The 17,112-nt window shown below is 32.4% G+C and overlaps 1 protein-coding gene and 1 non-coding gene across 3 annotated transcripts in view; one reads left to right on the forward strand and one right to left on the reverse strand.

Annotated features, from left to right (window-relative positions):
- ASCC3 (activating signal cointegrator 1 complex subunit 3) overlaps positions 1–17,112 on the reverse strand; it is a 310,528-nt gene that overhangs the window by 135,487 nt on the left and 157,929 nt on the right. For both annotated transcript variants that reach the window (XM_028508379.2, XM_036024518.1), the window contains exons 15-20: positions 15,420–15,611; positions 14,884–15,108; positions 7,499–7,618; positions 5,010–5,174; positions 3,467–3,553; positions 2,444–2,620 (exon numbers count right to left, since the gene is read on the reverse strand). In XM_028508379.2, coding sequence (XP_028364180.1) covers positions 2,444–2,620; positions 3,467–3,553; positions 5,010–5,174; positions 7,499–7,618; positions 14,884–15,108; positions 15,420–15,611 — 966 coding nt within the window. The remainder of the gene's footprint in view (positions 1–2,443; positions 2,621–3,466; positions 3,554–5,009; positions 5,175–7,498; positions 7,619–14,883; positions 15,109–15,419; positions 15,612–17,112) is intronic.
- On the forward strand, positions 1,612–1,715 carry LOC114495899. The gene has a single exon (XR_003684558.1). It is a non-coding gene; the product is annotated as a small nucleolar RNA U13 (small nucleolar RNA).

Here is a 17,112-nt window from a genome sequence, read left to right on the forward strand (position 1 = left end):
ACAAGATGGCTTTTACTAGGCCCAGGGAATGATAAATAAAATGAACATTCTGATTATTATGTCTATAAGTCTTTTATCACCATTCCCATTGCTCTTGTAAAAAACTGCTAGCTAATTTTCCCACTGTGTTTGAAAGTATATACTTTGTTTTTATTTCAGAACCCACAGTTGTTTCCACAAAGCTCCAAGAGAAGGAAAGAGAAATCCCATGTGACAGGGTACAAACAAGACATTTTATGTGGAATGATACAAATCACGTGGAAATAATGATTCAAGTCTCTGACATGTACAGCTTAGAGGGCTAAATCTCAGCTTATTTTTTTAAGATTTTATTTATTTATTTTTAGAGAGAGGGCAAGAGAAAGAGAGAGGGAGAGAAACATCAATGTGTGGTTGCCTCTCACATGCTCCCCTATTGGGGACCTGGCCCACAACCCAGGCATGTGCCTTTACTGGGAATTGAACCAGCAACCCTCTGGTTCACAGGCCCTTGCTTAATCCACCCAGCTATGCCAGCCAGGGCAAATCTCAGCTTTTTAAAATAAAATTATAGGATACATGAGCCAAAGATTTTCGATAGAATAAAGTTAAAGAAACAGAGCAGTACCACTTTACAGAGCTGAGAGAGTGCTTGTAGAAGGAACTATTGATAGCCAAACCTTAAAATATAAATAAAATCAACAATGATTTATCTAATGCATTCAACGATAATAAACCTGTAATAGCTATTAAAGAAAACTAGAGATACTTTGAAATATGTCCTCAATGTTCTGATACCTACTTTCTGCACATGAATAATGAAGAAACAGTAAACTTTTAAAATATTTTATTTATTTATTTTTAGAGAGAGGGGAAGGGAAGGAGAAAGAGAGGAAGAAAAACATAGATGTGTGGTTGCCTCTCACACACCCCCAACTAGGGATCTGGCCCACAACCCAGGCATATTCCCTGACTGGGAATTGAACTGGCAACCCTTTGGTTTGCAGGCTGGCACTTAATCCACTGAGCCATACCAGCCAGGGCAGAAACAGTAAATATTATATTGTAAAGCAATTTGTATATCAGTCTCTGATAATATCTTCATAGCTTTGAAACAAGCAGAAATGTGGGCAGATTTTTTCATCTAGAACCTAGTAAAGCTTTACATTTTAGTTAAATCATTAACTATTTCAATATAAAATCATAAAAAAAGAAACATAACTTTTAAGAAAAAAATAAAAAAGTTAGAAACATGATTCCTATAAAGCTATAGGTTTTAGAGAACATATAAAATTTTTCTATGTCAGAAACATCTTATCTAAGATGCAAAATAAGTTTCCACATCACCTGCTGTCTTGGTTATATTAAGTTACTGCATTCATTCAAATTGTTTGCCAACATCTTGTTTCATGTTTGTAAATATTTCATATTCATAGTTCTATCAAAGCATTACTCAGTATGCGTGGCAATTTATATTAATTTAATACAAAAATACTTGTTCTATATTAAATCTTTGAACAAAATTACAAATATAAGATATAGACTAAGCTTTTACTTCTCCTTAACTTACAAGAGGCATTACTCAGTAAAAATGAAAATGGTATTCTTTTTAAACTAAAGAATTTTTTTAAGATCCTTTTGTAGTTCATAAATGTGATGATTGGGTGTTCACGCTCTTGTGTGACATGTGCCTCCCACAAACTTTGTTAAGACATAGGCATATTACCTGTCTGACAGAAAAAAAAAGGAAAAAAAAAGGCATTTTAAAAAAAAGCTTATATCTGTAAAGAAAACCTCTCATTTGAAAGGTGAATAATGCACAAAACAACTCTTTACTTCACATGGGTCTTAAATATAAAAACATTAATATTACAACATTTAATACTATAGTATTTTTTAAAACTTGTACATTTAATAAGCTATAATTTAGGGAATAATTTTCATTTAGTCCTCAATTTTTAAGTATCAACAGTAGAAAAAAAAGGACTTTTTTTTTAAACCAGAAACTTATACTAAACATATGGTCTCAGGTATATTTATAAAGCCTTATATAATGATAAAAAGAAATCTGTTTATATTTTTAATGTTTGGGGAAAGCTATGATGGTTCCACAATACTTGCTTTTTTTTCTTTAAAATTTCTTTTATTATTTCCCTTTGTAAGTAAAAGAAGTAAACATTATCATTTAAAGTAAAATAAATCATATGTTGATACTTTTAAACTCTAAAATAAAAACAACAGCAATATTAGAGCCCAAATAACCACCAAATTCTAACCCCCATTCCTGATCTAATAGCTTAGATGGCATAAAAGATGAACAAATTCAACAGAACCAGTTCTAGGATAAAATAGTAATTTGGCAGCATGTCAGCATGCCATGCACTCACAGTAGAACATGAAGGATTTCCTTGAGTCTCTAAAAGTAAACGAGAGAGAAGAAATGGGGAGAGAGAAATATTCTTACCTGTGCAACATATGCAGAATCTGATATAAGGGAGAAACTGTCCATTTCGCCTCTGCTGATGTAAGTCTGAAGTAGGATATTTATTTTCCCATAACTGTTCTCTACACCTCCAGGAGCTGAGAGTTCACAGAAATTGCTCAATAAGGCTTCTAACTCATCTATTTCCTCTTCTCTGACCTAGAAGAATCAATGTTTTTATATAAATATTTGGGCTGATTTACTGAAGTTTTTCATATTGAAATAAAACCACATTGCAAGTTTTTAAAATATTTTCCATTTGTATTTTCCTTTGTATGCTAAAATAACAGTAATAGTTTTCATAGGTAGTTAATAACAAAATAAGAAATTATCTTGAGGTTGACACAATTACATTTTATTATTCATCACCAATATTAAAGTTGCCATTGACATATAAAAATTTGATATGCCACAAAAATTAAATCCTCTGACCTCACTATCCTTCAACTGATGCGATTTCATATTTTATTTGACCAGAGTAAAACCTCTGCCCAAATGGATTAGGGCAAACTTGAATTATCTTCAAATGCATTCATTAGAGTCATATATTTTTATATGGTATAACACATTCATAGCTTAAAGCTGTGAAGTACTATGATTCAAAGTATTAAAGTTTTCACTATTAATAAGATTAAATTATAATATGAGTTCAGAAATATTCAGATCTAAGTTTGAATCATGCATGTCCTTCATATTTTTTAGTGAACTTTATATTGCAAATAAACCGGAATCTACATATATATTCTCTGAAAATTTCATTATTTCAAAACCTACTTAAACTGTATTTGATTTGCAGTAGAGAGCAAAGAATGATGTCAGGTATGACGTAATATCATAATCTAGGATAATGGACATTGTTGATAAATGGAAGAACATTGCTGGTACTGCAAATGTGACGTGTCATACAGCTTACAGAGCATCAGGAATAGCAATTACTGATTAGCTTTTATGACTGAATGAATACATATGTTATATGTATTTGATTCAAGCTTCAAGTAATCTTACCTTGATTTGCTCAAATTCTTCAGCTTTGGAGACTATAGCAAGGATATCACTTTCTGTTTTGTGAGCATCAAAGAGTTCATTGAAGGTCTACCAAGGTAAGTGTTACATTTGATTAAAATAGAAGGTTCAATAAAATATTTTAAATTAAAAACGTGGCTGTAAATCACACATTCTTAGAGAACAGTTGAGCCCTGACAACACAGAGTTATGATGTGTGTGGCACGCTATTCCAAATCTCTGCTTATTTATCAGAGACTAAAACCATTCCTAAAATATAACTAGCTAGAGAACATCTTTCTTTATAAACAAAAAGGGCAATAAATCAGTTAACAAAACCTACATTAGATATCTAAAAACATGTTCAGCATAAAATTATGAACTTGGCTTATTTTTAGCAAAGACATATGGAAATCTACCATTCACCAAATTTAAGCCGACCATGTATCATAAAATTTAGAGAGGAATAATTAAAAATATGTAACCTGAAGATTTCGGTGATGATACTGCAATATTAGTAAAGGCATAAAGGCATAGTAATATAGTAAAGGCATAAAGAGATTCAGGTAAATGGGAATAAAAAAAATCAGTAAAGGGCCATATAGAATAAAAACAAGGCTGAAGAAAGGCCAGAATTTCTGAAAGAGAGCTGCAAACAGGTTTCCGATGTAGTTTGGTTCCAACATACTACCAGGTGGACTAACGGGAAAGGTTACTTAGTGGACAAAATGGGTGGGCGTTACATGCATAAGCACATGTTAAATAAGTATAAAAGTTAGATTTCATATATGCCTAGGTTTTCATATTTATGAAGCAATTTCACTTCAGTGATTTTTTGTTAACACTGTGACTTTAAAATGATTTTAAATACAAAAATAAAAATGAATATAAGAAAAAAAATTTAAACTTTTTCTAAGAATAAAAAGCAAAAGTTCATTTTAACCCAGCTCCCTCTTTTCGAACTTTAAGTTCTTTCCCCACAGGTAACCACTGTGAAGTATCCCCCTGCACCGACATATGTATGTTTATAAACACACATAAAGACATGCATGCACTCTTTAAAGTGTCAATACTATAGTGGCGCCTGGTCTGGTCCCACATAACACTGTTAAAAGGAACAAGCAAAGTACCAATTATATAGTCAAAATTACCTTTATAATTTTAATAGTTTTTCTAACTCTTCTTTAGGACTTTTTCAAGTGCAATTATTTTTCAAGTTTTTATACAAAGACATCATTAAGCCATCACTTCCCAGTTAAAATTATTCGGGCATTCATCCCACAGGTCTCACCGACATGCTAACTGTGTCAGCTTCGGTGTGTCTACCGCTACTTATTGAACAGGATGGCAAGGGGGTCCTTAATATTTAAAATCTTATTTTCTTCTTGTCTTTACTGAGCCTATGTTATTGAATTCATTGTGGTAAAAACATTTTTATCTATTAACAATGTGCATTATTTTGCACTAACCCTATATTGTGACATCCAGAAAATATCTGCATCTAATAGCAAGGATATTATTGCATTTGTTCCACTCAGTTTAATACCTCAATGGTGTTGTATTTAATATAGTAGTGGCTGGCTGTTCTACCCAGATCGGTAGAGGAAAAATATCCCGTTCGCTCCTCAAAACGAATCATCCTAGCTTTGTCTAGTTTACGTCCAACTTCAATGACCAACTGTTCACGATGCTTTGCTAATGTCGGGTCAATCTATGGGGGAAAAAATATATAAGCACTTCAATATTTCTTTAGATAATCACCATTTTTCTTTAGTTACATATACCTATTTATGATACCTAAAATTTTTGTTTTAGTTAGAATAATCTTTTTATTACAATATTTAAAAAAACACATATTTATAGATTTATGATATAACTAGAAATCATTTTATTTATTAAATAAAACAAATCGAAATTTATTTGGTTTGAATAGAATATACCTATAAAATTCATTCAAATTATCCATCTCCATGTTATTATCTTCAATCTAAAATTCTTACATGGTTATAATCTTTTCAAAAAATTTTTATTGTTGTTCAGTTACAGTTGTGTTAATTTCCCCCACCAACTCCCTCCACCCAGTCATAACCTTTAAGGTTGTAAAAACTAGAAGTCAGCTCTAAGAAAAAAAAGTCTTCTCCCTTCCACACTTAAATAAACAGGGATTTTAAAATATCAAACCATGTTGTTACTCTATCAGTATTTGGAGAAATGATAGTGAGGATGCTTTCCTATGACAAAGTATACAAAAATAAGTAGAAAGCTATCCTTCCAAAAGTATTGTTTTAGTGTTCCAGCAGTTTTCATAACTGCTGATGGGAAAACCCATTTTTCCCTATAATAAGAGAAGCAAAGAGGAAAATAAAGTAATAATGAATTTTAAGTAGTTTTGAAGCTATCGTATCCGTCTTTTTCCTAGCAGAAAGAACATTTATTAACAAATATTCTCGTTACTGTATGAGAAAGTGTGTGAATGTGTGGATGTTTACATACACACACACCACAAGCCAGGTCTGAAAGATCACTCTCTGGTCAGGAACAATAAAGTGGGATATGCCCTCTAAGGGGTATACAGCTAAAATAAATTTAAAAAATCAGAAAAGTGAGGCGAAAAAAAAGTACCATAAGGAAGTAAGGTAGAGTCAAGAATCTTATTAGCAAATACAAAGTCTTAATATTTGCTACAAGTGATACACTTCATATATCAAGTTCATCTTATTAAAACATTTTATTAATCACATATTACTAAACCATTAAAAATATGTTAAACTACATGATATGTGTTAGTTCATGAGTATTGTGGTTACAAATTCACAGTGAGTAATAAAATGAAAACATATTAAGTTAAAAAAATAGAAAGGTAAGGTTCTCTGAACTGTGAAGGCAGTAAAACCCTGTATCTCAGAAGAAAAAAATTCCATTTTCTTATATTGGGAGATTAGACAAAAATGACTTATGATATTAATCTAGTACTTAAAAATCAATTGGTGTGTTTATATTGTGCCAAGAATTGAGATGTCTTAGTCTGTGAAAATGTTGTGTTTTGTTTTATCCCTTCAGTATATTTTAATAATGCTACTATTTTCACAAAGCCTATATTTGAAATCAGAATAGCTAGAATCACATTCTTTAAAATTTTTAAGGCTTATAGGTTACAATGCACCTATATTTTATAGCTGGGAATAATTTGGTTGTAAAAGAAGATATCCATTTGAAGAATAGCATATATTTTAACTGAGAAGAAAGGTAGAATTCCAATTACAGTTAATGTAAGTATAAAAACAATGATTTCATGTTAGCAGCTTCAGGACTAGTTGCTGCTACTACTTTTCTATTTTTTTTCCTCCTCAGTCTTATGTTTCAATTTTTCCATGGTCAAATCTACTGTACAGGAAAAAGAAAATGAAGAAAAAAAGGCAAGATTGGCAACTGCTTTGATTACACAACAGAATATAAATAAGAACTAAGCTATTAGTTAATACAATTCTAAGTTGAATTCAGTTTCTTTGCTAATTTTTACTTAACCCAAGTGAATATGCACATGATGATGGAGAAATAATGTTTTCATTAGAGAACAACTGGATTATATCTGTAATTAGGAAGCATTTACAGTGTACAAAGCGGAGTTCTAAAGAAAAGACAAGATCTCACAGGATCTGTGAGCCATGTGGACCACACAACTGCAGAGCTCACAGGAATAGTTGCTACCACATGCATCTCATTCGCAGTCTGTGTGCACAGAACTGATCCCAACCTCCAGGCTATTAAGATAATAACTCATCAATTTATTATTCAGATATATTTATAGCATCTCTGATATAAGAGATGCTATAAATAAAGTAGAATAATTGCAGAGGACAAATTTAATTTTCCTTAATATTTTTTTAAAAAGGTTAAAGCTCTTTGTTTTTCTTCCAGCTACCTAACTCTTTTCAGATGAGGCAGGAATAGCAAATATTTATCCTCATACCATGAAAGGATTACAGAATTAAAAAGAAGGTTAAGATTTCTTTTCTTTACAAATGAGTTTTCTACCTGATAAGCCTTGTGACTGATGCCATATACTAATGGATTTGCTCTCATCCGTACGTAAAGATAAGTGTAACTTATCCACTTCACTGCTTCTTCCACATTAGTGACTGTTCCCAGAGCAATCTGCAAATCAAAAATATCACACAAATTAAACTAATCCATTAAAGTTGAATATAAACATTACATCACAGGCCATTTTATCAAAAATTAAGTTTTTAAAACACATCACTATGCTGTAATTAAAAGGTATAGCATGATTATTGGACATGACAGTTCTTCAATTAATTAAAAATCAGTTCTGCTTCATTTAATTGAAAACAGTACATTAGAAACGCTATTTTCCAAAACTGAACTTTCTCAATATTATGGCATTTGATTATTTTTCCATAAATGGGGTTTAATTCTGTATAGCATTTAAAACCTTTTGGTATTTACTTTTCTTCTTGCTTCCTTCTTCCTCTGGTTTCATTTTATGTGCTCACACTACTAAAATTGTAAATGTAAATGCACCACCATCATAATATTGCTAAGTCTATCCCTCTTTATTGTGAGTCCATGTATGTCATTACCAAAACAACAGAGGGCATAACATTAACTTTTACCTCTAAAGATACCCATTTATAGGTTGGTAGTATAAATATACAATATAAATGCAATGAAAAATGCAATCATTTCTACAATAACAAAGATTTTATTGGGATTTATACATATTAATAATACATATAATTTAAGAAATCATACAACAATTGGGAATGGTTTTAATATTTTATTGGGAAACTTAAAATAGCTTATTAAAAAAGCAGATTTTTGTATATTTGAATTATAATAACCGCTGGATAATACATTAAATTATATTGTAAAAGGAAATACAATTTTAATATAGCATTTTAATGTGGGTATAACATTAATTTCATAAAACCAAAAGCTAATTTAAAAACATGACAATAGCATATAAGATCTGTATAATGAAGAGAAGGAATTGTTAGAAAATAATCTTAACATAGAATGATAATGAAAAGTTTTCTTAAAAATACATTTCCTTACCACTGGATCTATAGGTACTTGTTTTGCTTTTACTCAAAGCATTCATTTTAGTTTAAAATTCATTCAAGTTGTGAAACTTCATAGCTGTATAATTTTTCCTGAACCTGTGGCTAAAAAATAATTGAACCTCTCAATACTTTAACTAAAGGAGAAGAGATGTTCCCTACCTAAATTATTACATTTTAGAAGGGGGAAAAAGATCCTCTCATTTTAGTACTGAATATTAACGAAAATAAAAACCTTTACATTTGTTTCATTCCCATATTATAATTTTAAATTCATTGTAACTAACTTTGTGAAATAAATATGTAAATGTATAGCTATCTTTAGTTAGTTAAAGATATAGGAGTATATGAATTATAATCATATTATGCCATTAAATAGAGAAATGACCAAAAATAAAAATAAGGCAGAATGTGACTGTTGGCTTTTAAATTTACACTAACTTAAAAAATGTCAGACAAAGAAAGATAAATACTAGATGATTTCACTTATATGGAAAACCTAAAAACATAGAACTCACTGAAATAGAGCAGAATGGTGACTTCCACTGGCTGGGTGAAGGGGAAAATGGGGAGGTGTTCAAGGTATACAAACTTTCAGTAATAAAAAGAGTAAATTCTGAGGCTCTAACATACAGCAGGATGACTATAGTTAATGCTGCACTGTGCACTTGAAGTTGCTATGAAAGTAGAGCTTTAATGTTCTCTTAATAACAATAAAATGATCATTATGTGAGAAGAAGGATGTATTTACTAACCATTGTGGTAAACATTTCAAAATATATACATTTATCAATTTATTGTACTGAACACCTTAAACTTATACATATGTCAATTATATCTCCATAAAGCTGGAAGAATAAATTTTCACTAACATATTTACAAATGACTAAACCAGTCATAACAGAAGTAAATATATACATTTCCTAAAATGTGAACTGTGAGATTTGCTACAAAATGAAGAGTAACAGAAACTAAAATGCAAGCTAATGACGGATTTGTGCAAATTCCTAAATACTTTCCAATAAGACAGTTAAACATTTTCTAGTGTGCTTAGGTAAGGGACACTAGTTTGACAGTGTCCTTCATTTGAGATTCTATTATTTGACAGCCAAAATTGTGTAAATTCCCTTATGACCTATAGATATTTTAAAATATCATGCAACTCCTAAGAGAAGAAATTTTTTATAAAATTTTCTTATTTTCAAAATTAGACACAATAAATTAACATTAGTATTTATTTACTGACAGTAATGATAAGATTAAAAAGAAAGGAGAAAGCAGGAATCAAAGACTGGTTCAAGAAGTGCCATCTTCTAAATGTTCACTAAAAAGAAACAGACTACCAAGGAAAATGAATGGAAATTTATGATGGTACATCAATCACATTTTGAAATTAATCCTAGAATGCCACTAGTATCAAATATTAAAATTTACCTATAAATATTTGCTGTCACCTAGTGGCTACTTAGTATAGGAGCCTTTTATAAAATAAGTATTTTTCACAGTATTTCTTTGAAATTTATCCATTCATCTCAGTAATCACATAGTAATTCAGTATAAGACTTACTACATAAAGCACAATGGATACAGTAACAAATAGAACATGGTCCATCATCTCAAAAAGTTCCCTGGTCTTGTAGATGAGACACATATAATGAATTAAGATAACATATATGAAACCACTACTACAGTGCCTAGCACATAATATGTATTCAAAAATTCCTTTAAAGAAGAACACCAAACATGTGAAACTTATAAAAATGCTGTTAGTATATAGTGTAATAGAGCTTTAAGGTCTGTTAGGGGGAAAAAAATCACAGATTTAGTAATTTAGAGGTAAGACTCAGAGTATCACTTTGTATCTAATTTACTTATTTAAACTTTAGTCTTTAAAGTTATTTTAACTGCTTATTTGTATGATTTTAAATTAGTTGAAATCATATAAAATTAAATAAGCAAATATAATCCCACTGAAGTAGTTTTTAGATATACTTATACATGAAAAAACATTTGCTACCGCTCATTCAGTTATGTATTCAACTAAAATGTGCATGTTGACAGTAAGTATAGGCGGGGCTCAGAATCAAGGAACTGTCAGCTGATGGTGATACAGTCTTTCACTGAGTACCAAGTAGGCACAGGCATTTGTTAAATTTTTACAAAAATCCATTATCCTCCTTTTATAAACAGGAAAATTAGGCTTTACAGGAGAAGTGAGTAAACAAGTGCCTGTCTAGAGCAGAAGATCTGTGCTGGAGAATAACCAGAACCAGAATTGGGATGGCTGGTCAGACTGTGGAGGCCTTAAATCCAAGGACAAGGTGTTTGTACTATGACCTGCAGAGATGGAAGGAGCTCTATACAAAGAATGTATGTATGGTTATACAGGAAGATTAACATACTTTAAAGTATACACTACAGGGAACTAGCAGAGAAAGTACCCAGGAGTGTCTGCTAAATAAATTGTAATAAGCCTCAAACTTGCTTCAGTTTTTCTCTCAGTGCAAAATTAAGTAGCTTTACCCAGGGCTGGGATTAGTGACCTTTTGGCATTAGCATTAAAAACTCAGCCCCTTATGCATCAATCAGCAAAGATGCCTCATAAAATGTTTGCACTAAAATTGATGTAATACTTTCTCTGGTTCTTCTAAACTAATGGTTAGAACTGATATTCATGTTATCAAAGATATTAGTAGAAGCAACACTGCTAATCTAACATGACCTTTATGTTGATCACTGTCACTGTGTAGTCTTGAAAAGATTTGAAGACTCTAAAGACTTAAAAATCCATTACCTTAAGGACACAGCCCACATTCTTTTTATAAACTAATTTCACACTTGATTTCCACAGATTACTAAATTTAATTTCACACTCAAATACAATTTAAGAGAGTTTCTTTCCTTAAGGAGAAATTTTACTTTAATTGGGAGCTATTCCAGTAGACCACAATATGAAAAAGAAATTTTATGCACAGAAAAAAATGGTTATACTTCACTACATTAGCTAAAATTTTCAAGGTATATATTTCATTATTTAAATGCCATTTATGGTATTAAATGGAATTAATGGTTAGTCTTTCTGAAAATGATATACCTAACAAGTACTTTATGATAGATGAATCTAAGGACAATTTATTTTTAATATCTCAGGACTCGACTAAAGAGTTTCGCTGATGGCATTTTAGAGTCCCTAGGAAGAAAGAGTTCCTTGAGGACAAGAGCAGTGATTTATTCACCTGTGTCTTCTGCGTAATAACATCACCATATTGTGTTTACTTTGCCACTTACAAAAAGCTATCAAGGACAGTAATTTTAAGTTTATGAGGATATAATCTTCCTTGATATGTTTTTTCTAGAAAAATTGCACAAAAGAGCCTTGATTTTACTGTAAGCCAGAGAAATTATGACTATCAATTTGGAAAATGTTTATTTCTGGTCTTAGAAGAAGGCAAATGTTGGGTATTAACACAGAGAAATGTATTCGCCTTTAACTTACTACATTTCAATATAACAGACACCTAGGCTATATTAGACTAGGTTTAGAGTTACACAGACCTGAGTGTAAACACTAGTTCCAAAAATTATTAGTTGAATGACCTTTGGGTCAGTTGCATATCTCTTTGAGGACAATCCTATCTGCTGAGCAGAAATACTGAGAGAGTGAGGAAGGACACAAAGAGCACCCAACAGTCTCCGGCATTTAGCAGGTCCTCAGTTGACTGCTGCTATTACTATCTTTGTACAATAGACTATTCCATCATGAATACTGCTGACCAAGACCTACTTATTTAAACCATGCAATCATAGCAGGTGATGGAGACTAAGCTATTTTATTTTCTCTGGAGGCAAAACTGATTTTCTAATCCTTTCTATTTTCTTGTAATTATACTATTAGAAACCAGCATTTTGCATGACTTTTTCTAACTTCTGACCAGATCTTCCAAACCTTATCTATTCTTCCAAACCCAGGTCAAGTTTTACCGTCTTCACAAGCAAAGCCTTTTCTGGTAGCCTGGGGCCAAAAGTACTTTCTCCTTATCTGAATCCTTCTATAAAAAGTATTGTATTCTGGGTTTTGGGTTTTTTCTCATCTTTTTCTCCCCTTGGACTTTTTGCTCCTTAATGGAGGGGACTGAAAAATGATTGTTTTTCATCCTCTAAAAAGCTTGTAAATAACATAAATAGAATGTAAGTGAAATTTCCATAAGGTATTTAAGAAGTACTTGGTATATAGGACCTGCAGACAAGTAATATTTGATAGTAAATATTTCATTTATTCATCTCTTTAATATTTATACCCTTCCTACTTCCAAAAATTATTTGAGTCAACTTTAAAAGGAAAAACAGAGAAATAGAAAAGTATTAAATGCTAGAGCAATAATTAAAAGTGTCATGAAAACAGTAAAACCTTATTTGAATGTCTGACACATAAACTCTTATATTATGAAAGTTTATTCACTTTACCAGTTGTTTCCCAGTTAACTAGGATTCCAGGGTCTGTTATTTGAATCTTAACACATAACACACATACACACATGAAACACTGTAATAGTTGAGCAGTCATATTTTGTATAACAAAGTTAATCAAGTGATAGAAGATAAAGGACCTTTATAAACCTTGTAAAAACTTTAAAAATATTTTATAAAACAAGTTGCAAAAGTGTGATACAGATATGTTAGTTGTAATTGCTGTTTGTTTCCTTGGTTTATATTAGGCTTGGTTAGATTTCTGCTGCATTACAAAACCTCATAATTTAAAAGTATATGGTTTTGGTGAATACGTTCTCCCATTTTGTGGGCTCTTTTTCATTTTTTTTTTAAATGACTTTACTTATTCATTTTAGAGAGAGGGGAAGGGAGGGAAAAAGAAAGGGAGAGAAACTTTGATGTGAGAGAGAAACGCCCATCAGTTGCCTCTCGTAAGCCCTCTGACTGGGGACCAAAGTCTTAACCCAGGCATGTGCCCTGACCTGGGACTGAACCTTTGGCTTTGCGGGATGCCCAACCAACTGAACCATACTGGTTAGGACTGTCTTTTCATTTTGCTCATGGTTTCCTTTGCTGTTCAAAATGTTTTTAGTTTGAGGTAGTCCCATTTGTTTCTTTTTCTTTTATTTCCTTTGCCCAAGGAGATATATCAGAAAAAAATACTGCTACAAGAAATATCCGATATTTTCTTACCTATGTTTTCTTCTAGGATTTTTATGGTTTCAAGTCAAACATTTAAGTCTTTAATCCATTTTGAGTTTATTCTTGTGTGTGGTGTAAAAAGGTGGTCTAGTTTCACTTTATTTGCACATATCTATCCAATTGACCCAACACCATTTATTGAATGGATTATCTTTACCCCAGTGTATTTTTTGCCTCCTTTGTTAAGTATTAATTGACTATATCCAAAACATATAAGGAATGTATAAAACTCAATCCAAAAAATTAAAAATGGAACTGCTTTATGACCCACAGCAATTGCACTTCTGGGAATATATTTGAAGAAATCCAAAACACTAATTCAAAAGAATATATACACCCCTATGTTCACTGCAGTGTTATTTACAATATCCAAGATTTGGAAGCAGCCCAAGTACCTATCAGGAGATGAGTGGATAAAAAAGCTGTGGTACATTTACACAATGGGATACTTACTCAGCCACACAAAAGAAGGAAATCTTACTTTTGTGACAGCATGGATGGACCTGGAGGGTATTATACCAACTGAAATAAACCAATCAGAGAAAGACAAATACCATACAATTTCACTTATATGTGGAATCTAATGAAAAAATAAACTAACAAAGTGGAGACAGACTCATGGATACAGAGAACAGACTGACAGCTGTCCGAGGGAAGGGGATTAAGGGCTGGGTGAGAAGGGAAAAGAGATTAAGGAAAGCAAAAAGAAAGACTCATAGACACAGACAAATAGTATGGTGACTGTCTAAGGAAAGGGGTTGTGAGGGGAGGTAGAAGAGGGAAAATGGGAGATAAATGGTGATGGTAGACTTGACTTGGGGTGAGAAACATATGATACAATGTACAGATAATGTATTATAGAATTGTGCATGCAAAACCTATATAATTTTATTAACAGTGTCACCCCAATAGATTCTATTTTAAAAAGCATATAATCTTTGAGCAATGAGTTCCTATCAGTTATCATTTGCATTCTGTAGTGCTGTGAACTAATCAACAATATTGCCATTTGGTTTGTTGTGTCTTATGGCTGTCTAATGAAATAAGCTATTGTCCTAACTAAATACTTTAAAATAGTCAACCTTTATTTTACTTAGTCATCCTTGCAGCTAATGATTTTTTGCCAGCCTTTTATTCATTAGATCTTACCTCTGCATTCAGGTTATCTGCAAGGCTTTCCAGAAACTGACTCTCAATTGGGTTTTGTTGAGTGAGCAAAGTGAGGTAATGGCTGAGTTTATCATGTGTTGTTATGATGATTCCTTCCCCAAATCTGTCAAATTGTGGTCTTCCAGCTCGACCAAATATCTGCATGACATCTAATATTCCAAGGTCAACAAAGGAACCTCTTTTTGCATCATATATTTGTGTTCCCTAGATAAGGAAAAGTTAATAAAAATTACCATAAACACACACAAATATAATCCCGGTGAGCTGAATACTGAAATTAGGCAAATATGGCAAGATCTCAAAAGTGTACTTTAACTAATCCTTTCATCATCTGTGATAGAGTTAAATTTTCACAATATAAACTAGATTTTTTTTGAGAAAATAATTCTGTCCTTGTATAAATAACATTCAAAGTCAGTGAAGCAGCCATATCGCAATATTTTTCTAAATAAATTAATCCACAGGTTTGTTTTAAGATGTCACAAATCCATGTGCAAAGGAAGGTAAGCTCTTACCTTAATAATAACAGCATGTGCAGGAAGATTGACACCCCAGGCTAATGTGGCTGTACAGACTAGGACTTTGATATGCCCATTAGAAAACAAGTTTTCAACCAAATTTCTGTCCTGCCGAAGCATTCCTGCATGATGAATACTAAAACCATCTGGGAATAATTCTCGCACTTGCCTATTTCTTGACTTTTGCACCTAGAGAGATATAAACAAAACATAAAAATTTTTAGCATCTAAAAGGGATGTTATTTAGCCTTTCATTGAATGAGTTTATCAAAGAGCATAAAATTATTTTTAAGCATTTAAAAAAAGGTTTTATTTATTATTTTTAGAGAGAGGAGAAGGGAGGGAGAAAAAAGATGAAGAGGAACATCGATCAGTTGCTTCTCACACACACCAACCAGGGACAGATGGGACTGCAACTCAAGCATGTGCCCTGACTGGGAATCGAACCAGTGACTTTTTGCTCAGCAGGACAGTGCCCAATCAACTGAGCCACACCAATCAGGGCATTTTTAAGCATCTTAAGGCCTTACTAAGTATTAGTATACAATGGTTTATACAAAGTTCTTAAAAATTATATTTTATTTGTTTAAAAAATATGTAATCCCAACCATGGTACAGAATCCAAAGGAAAGAAGTCAAAAGCAAGTGTTTTTCTCATGCAGATGTCCTGTTCTTACAATCAATTTTCTACCCTTCCAAACACATTCTATTAAGATAAGCATAAATCTCAGTGGCTTCCACCTCATTCTAAGTAAAGACCACAGTCCTTACAATGCAAGGCCCTACAGAAATCATATCCATCCACTAACCTCACTTAGCTAGTCACAAGGGCCAACTTTTTCTCTATGTCCCCTTTCTGACAAATCGACACTCACCTTAGTGTGACACTCTATTCCACACCCACTGTCTTGGGAGCCTTTTATCCTCTTACTGAAATGCTCCATGGTTCTGCATGGCATAAACTCTTCATCACAGCAATGAGCCAATAAACCTACTGTGTTCACCTGCCCTTATGTTCCTGGAGATCTCTGATGCGAGGGCACTGACATCTGCCTTAGCTCAACACAGCTGCCCTGAATGCACTACCTTCACTTCTGGTGTCTGCTCTTTGACCTGGTCTGAGGTCAGTTGTGGGATATGGTCCACTTATCCACAGTCTGTGTAAGTGCTAAAGTGGATTTTACAAAATTCAATGAAGACTCACTACATGATGGGAGAAAATTTTTCTGCAAAATTATAGACTTTAGATTAATGTTAGTGTTTATACAATCAAAGCTTCTGTGTGGGCATCACATGCAGTGCTTTTGAGCTACTGCTCAGATATTTTCATTACAAACATTTCAATAGCTTCTTTTGAAACAGTTTTCCACAGTTCTTACGTAAGGAACACTACAGTGGCACAGGGCGGGATTTCAGGAGTCTGAGGTTCTAGTGCAGACTTTGGCACATTGCTTATTGCTAAGGTCACTTAAAATTTTAAATTTCTATGTTAATAATAATTAACTAAGAAAATAATACAAGAAAATAGCACTCCCTGAAGTCTGCTTCAAATATAAATTGGATGGTAATACATTAACAAATCCCACCATCTAGTGGTCAGCCAAGTAAATAACAACAACCATTTTGAGACGGAGACTCAAACAAATACATGTATACAAAAAGGCTATCTTCTTCAAGGGCAGTATATATA

Source organism: Phyllostomus discolor, chromosome 4 (assembly GCF_004126475.2).
Source record: "Phyllostomus discolor isolate MPI-MPIP mPhyDis1 chromosome 4, mPhyDis1.pri.v3, whole genome shotgun sequence".
Classification (NCBI taxonomy): domain Eukaryota; kingdom Metazoa; phylum Chordata; class Mammalia; order Chiroptera; family Phyllostomidae; genus Phyllostomus; species Phyllostomus discolor.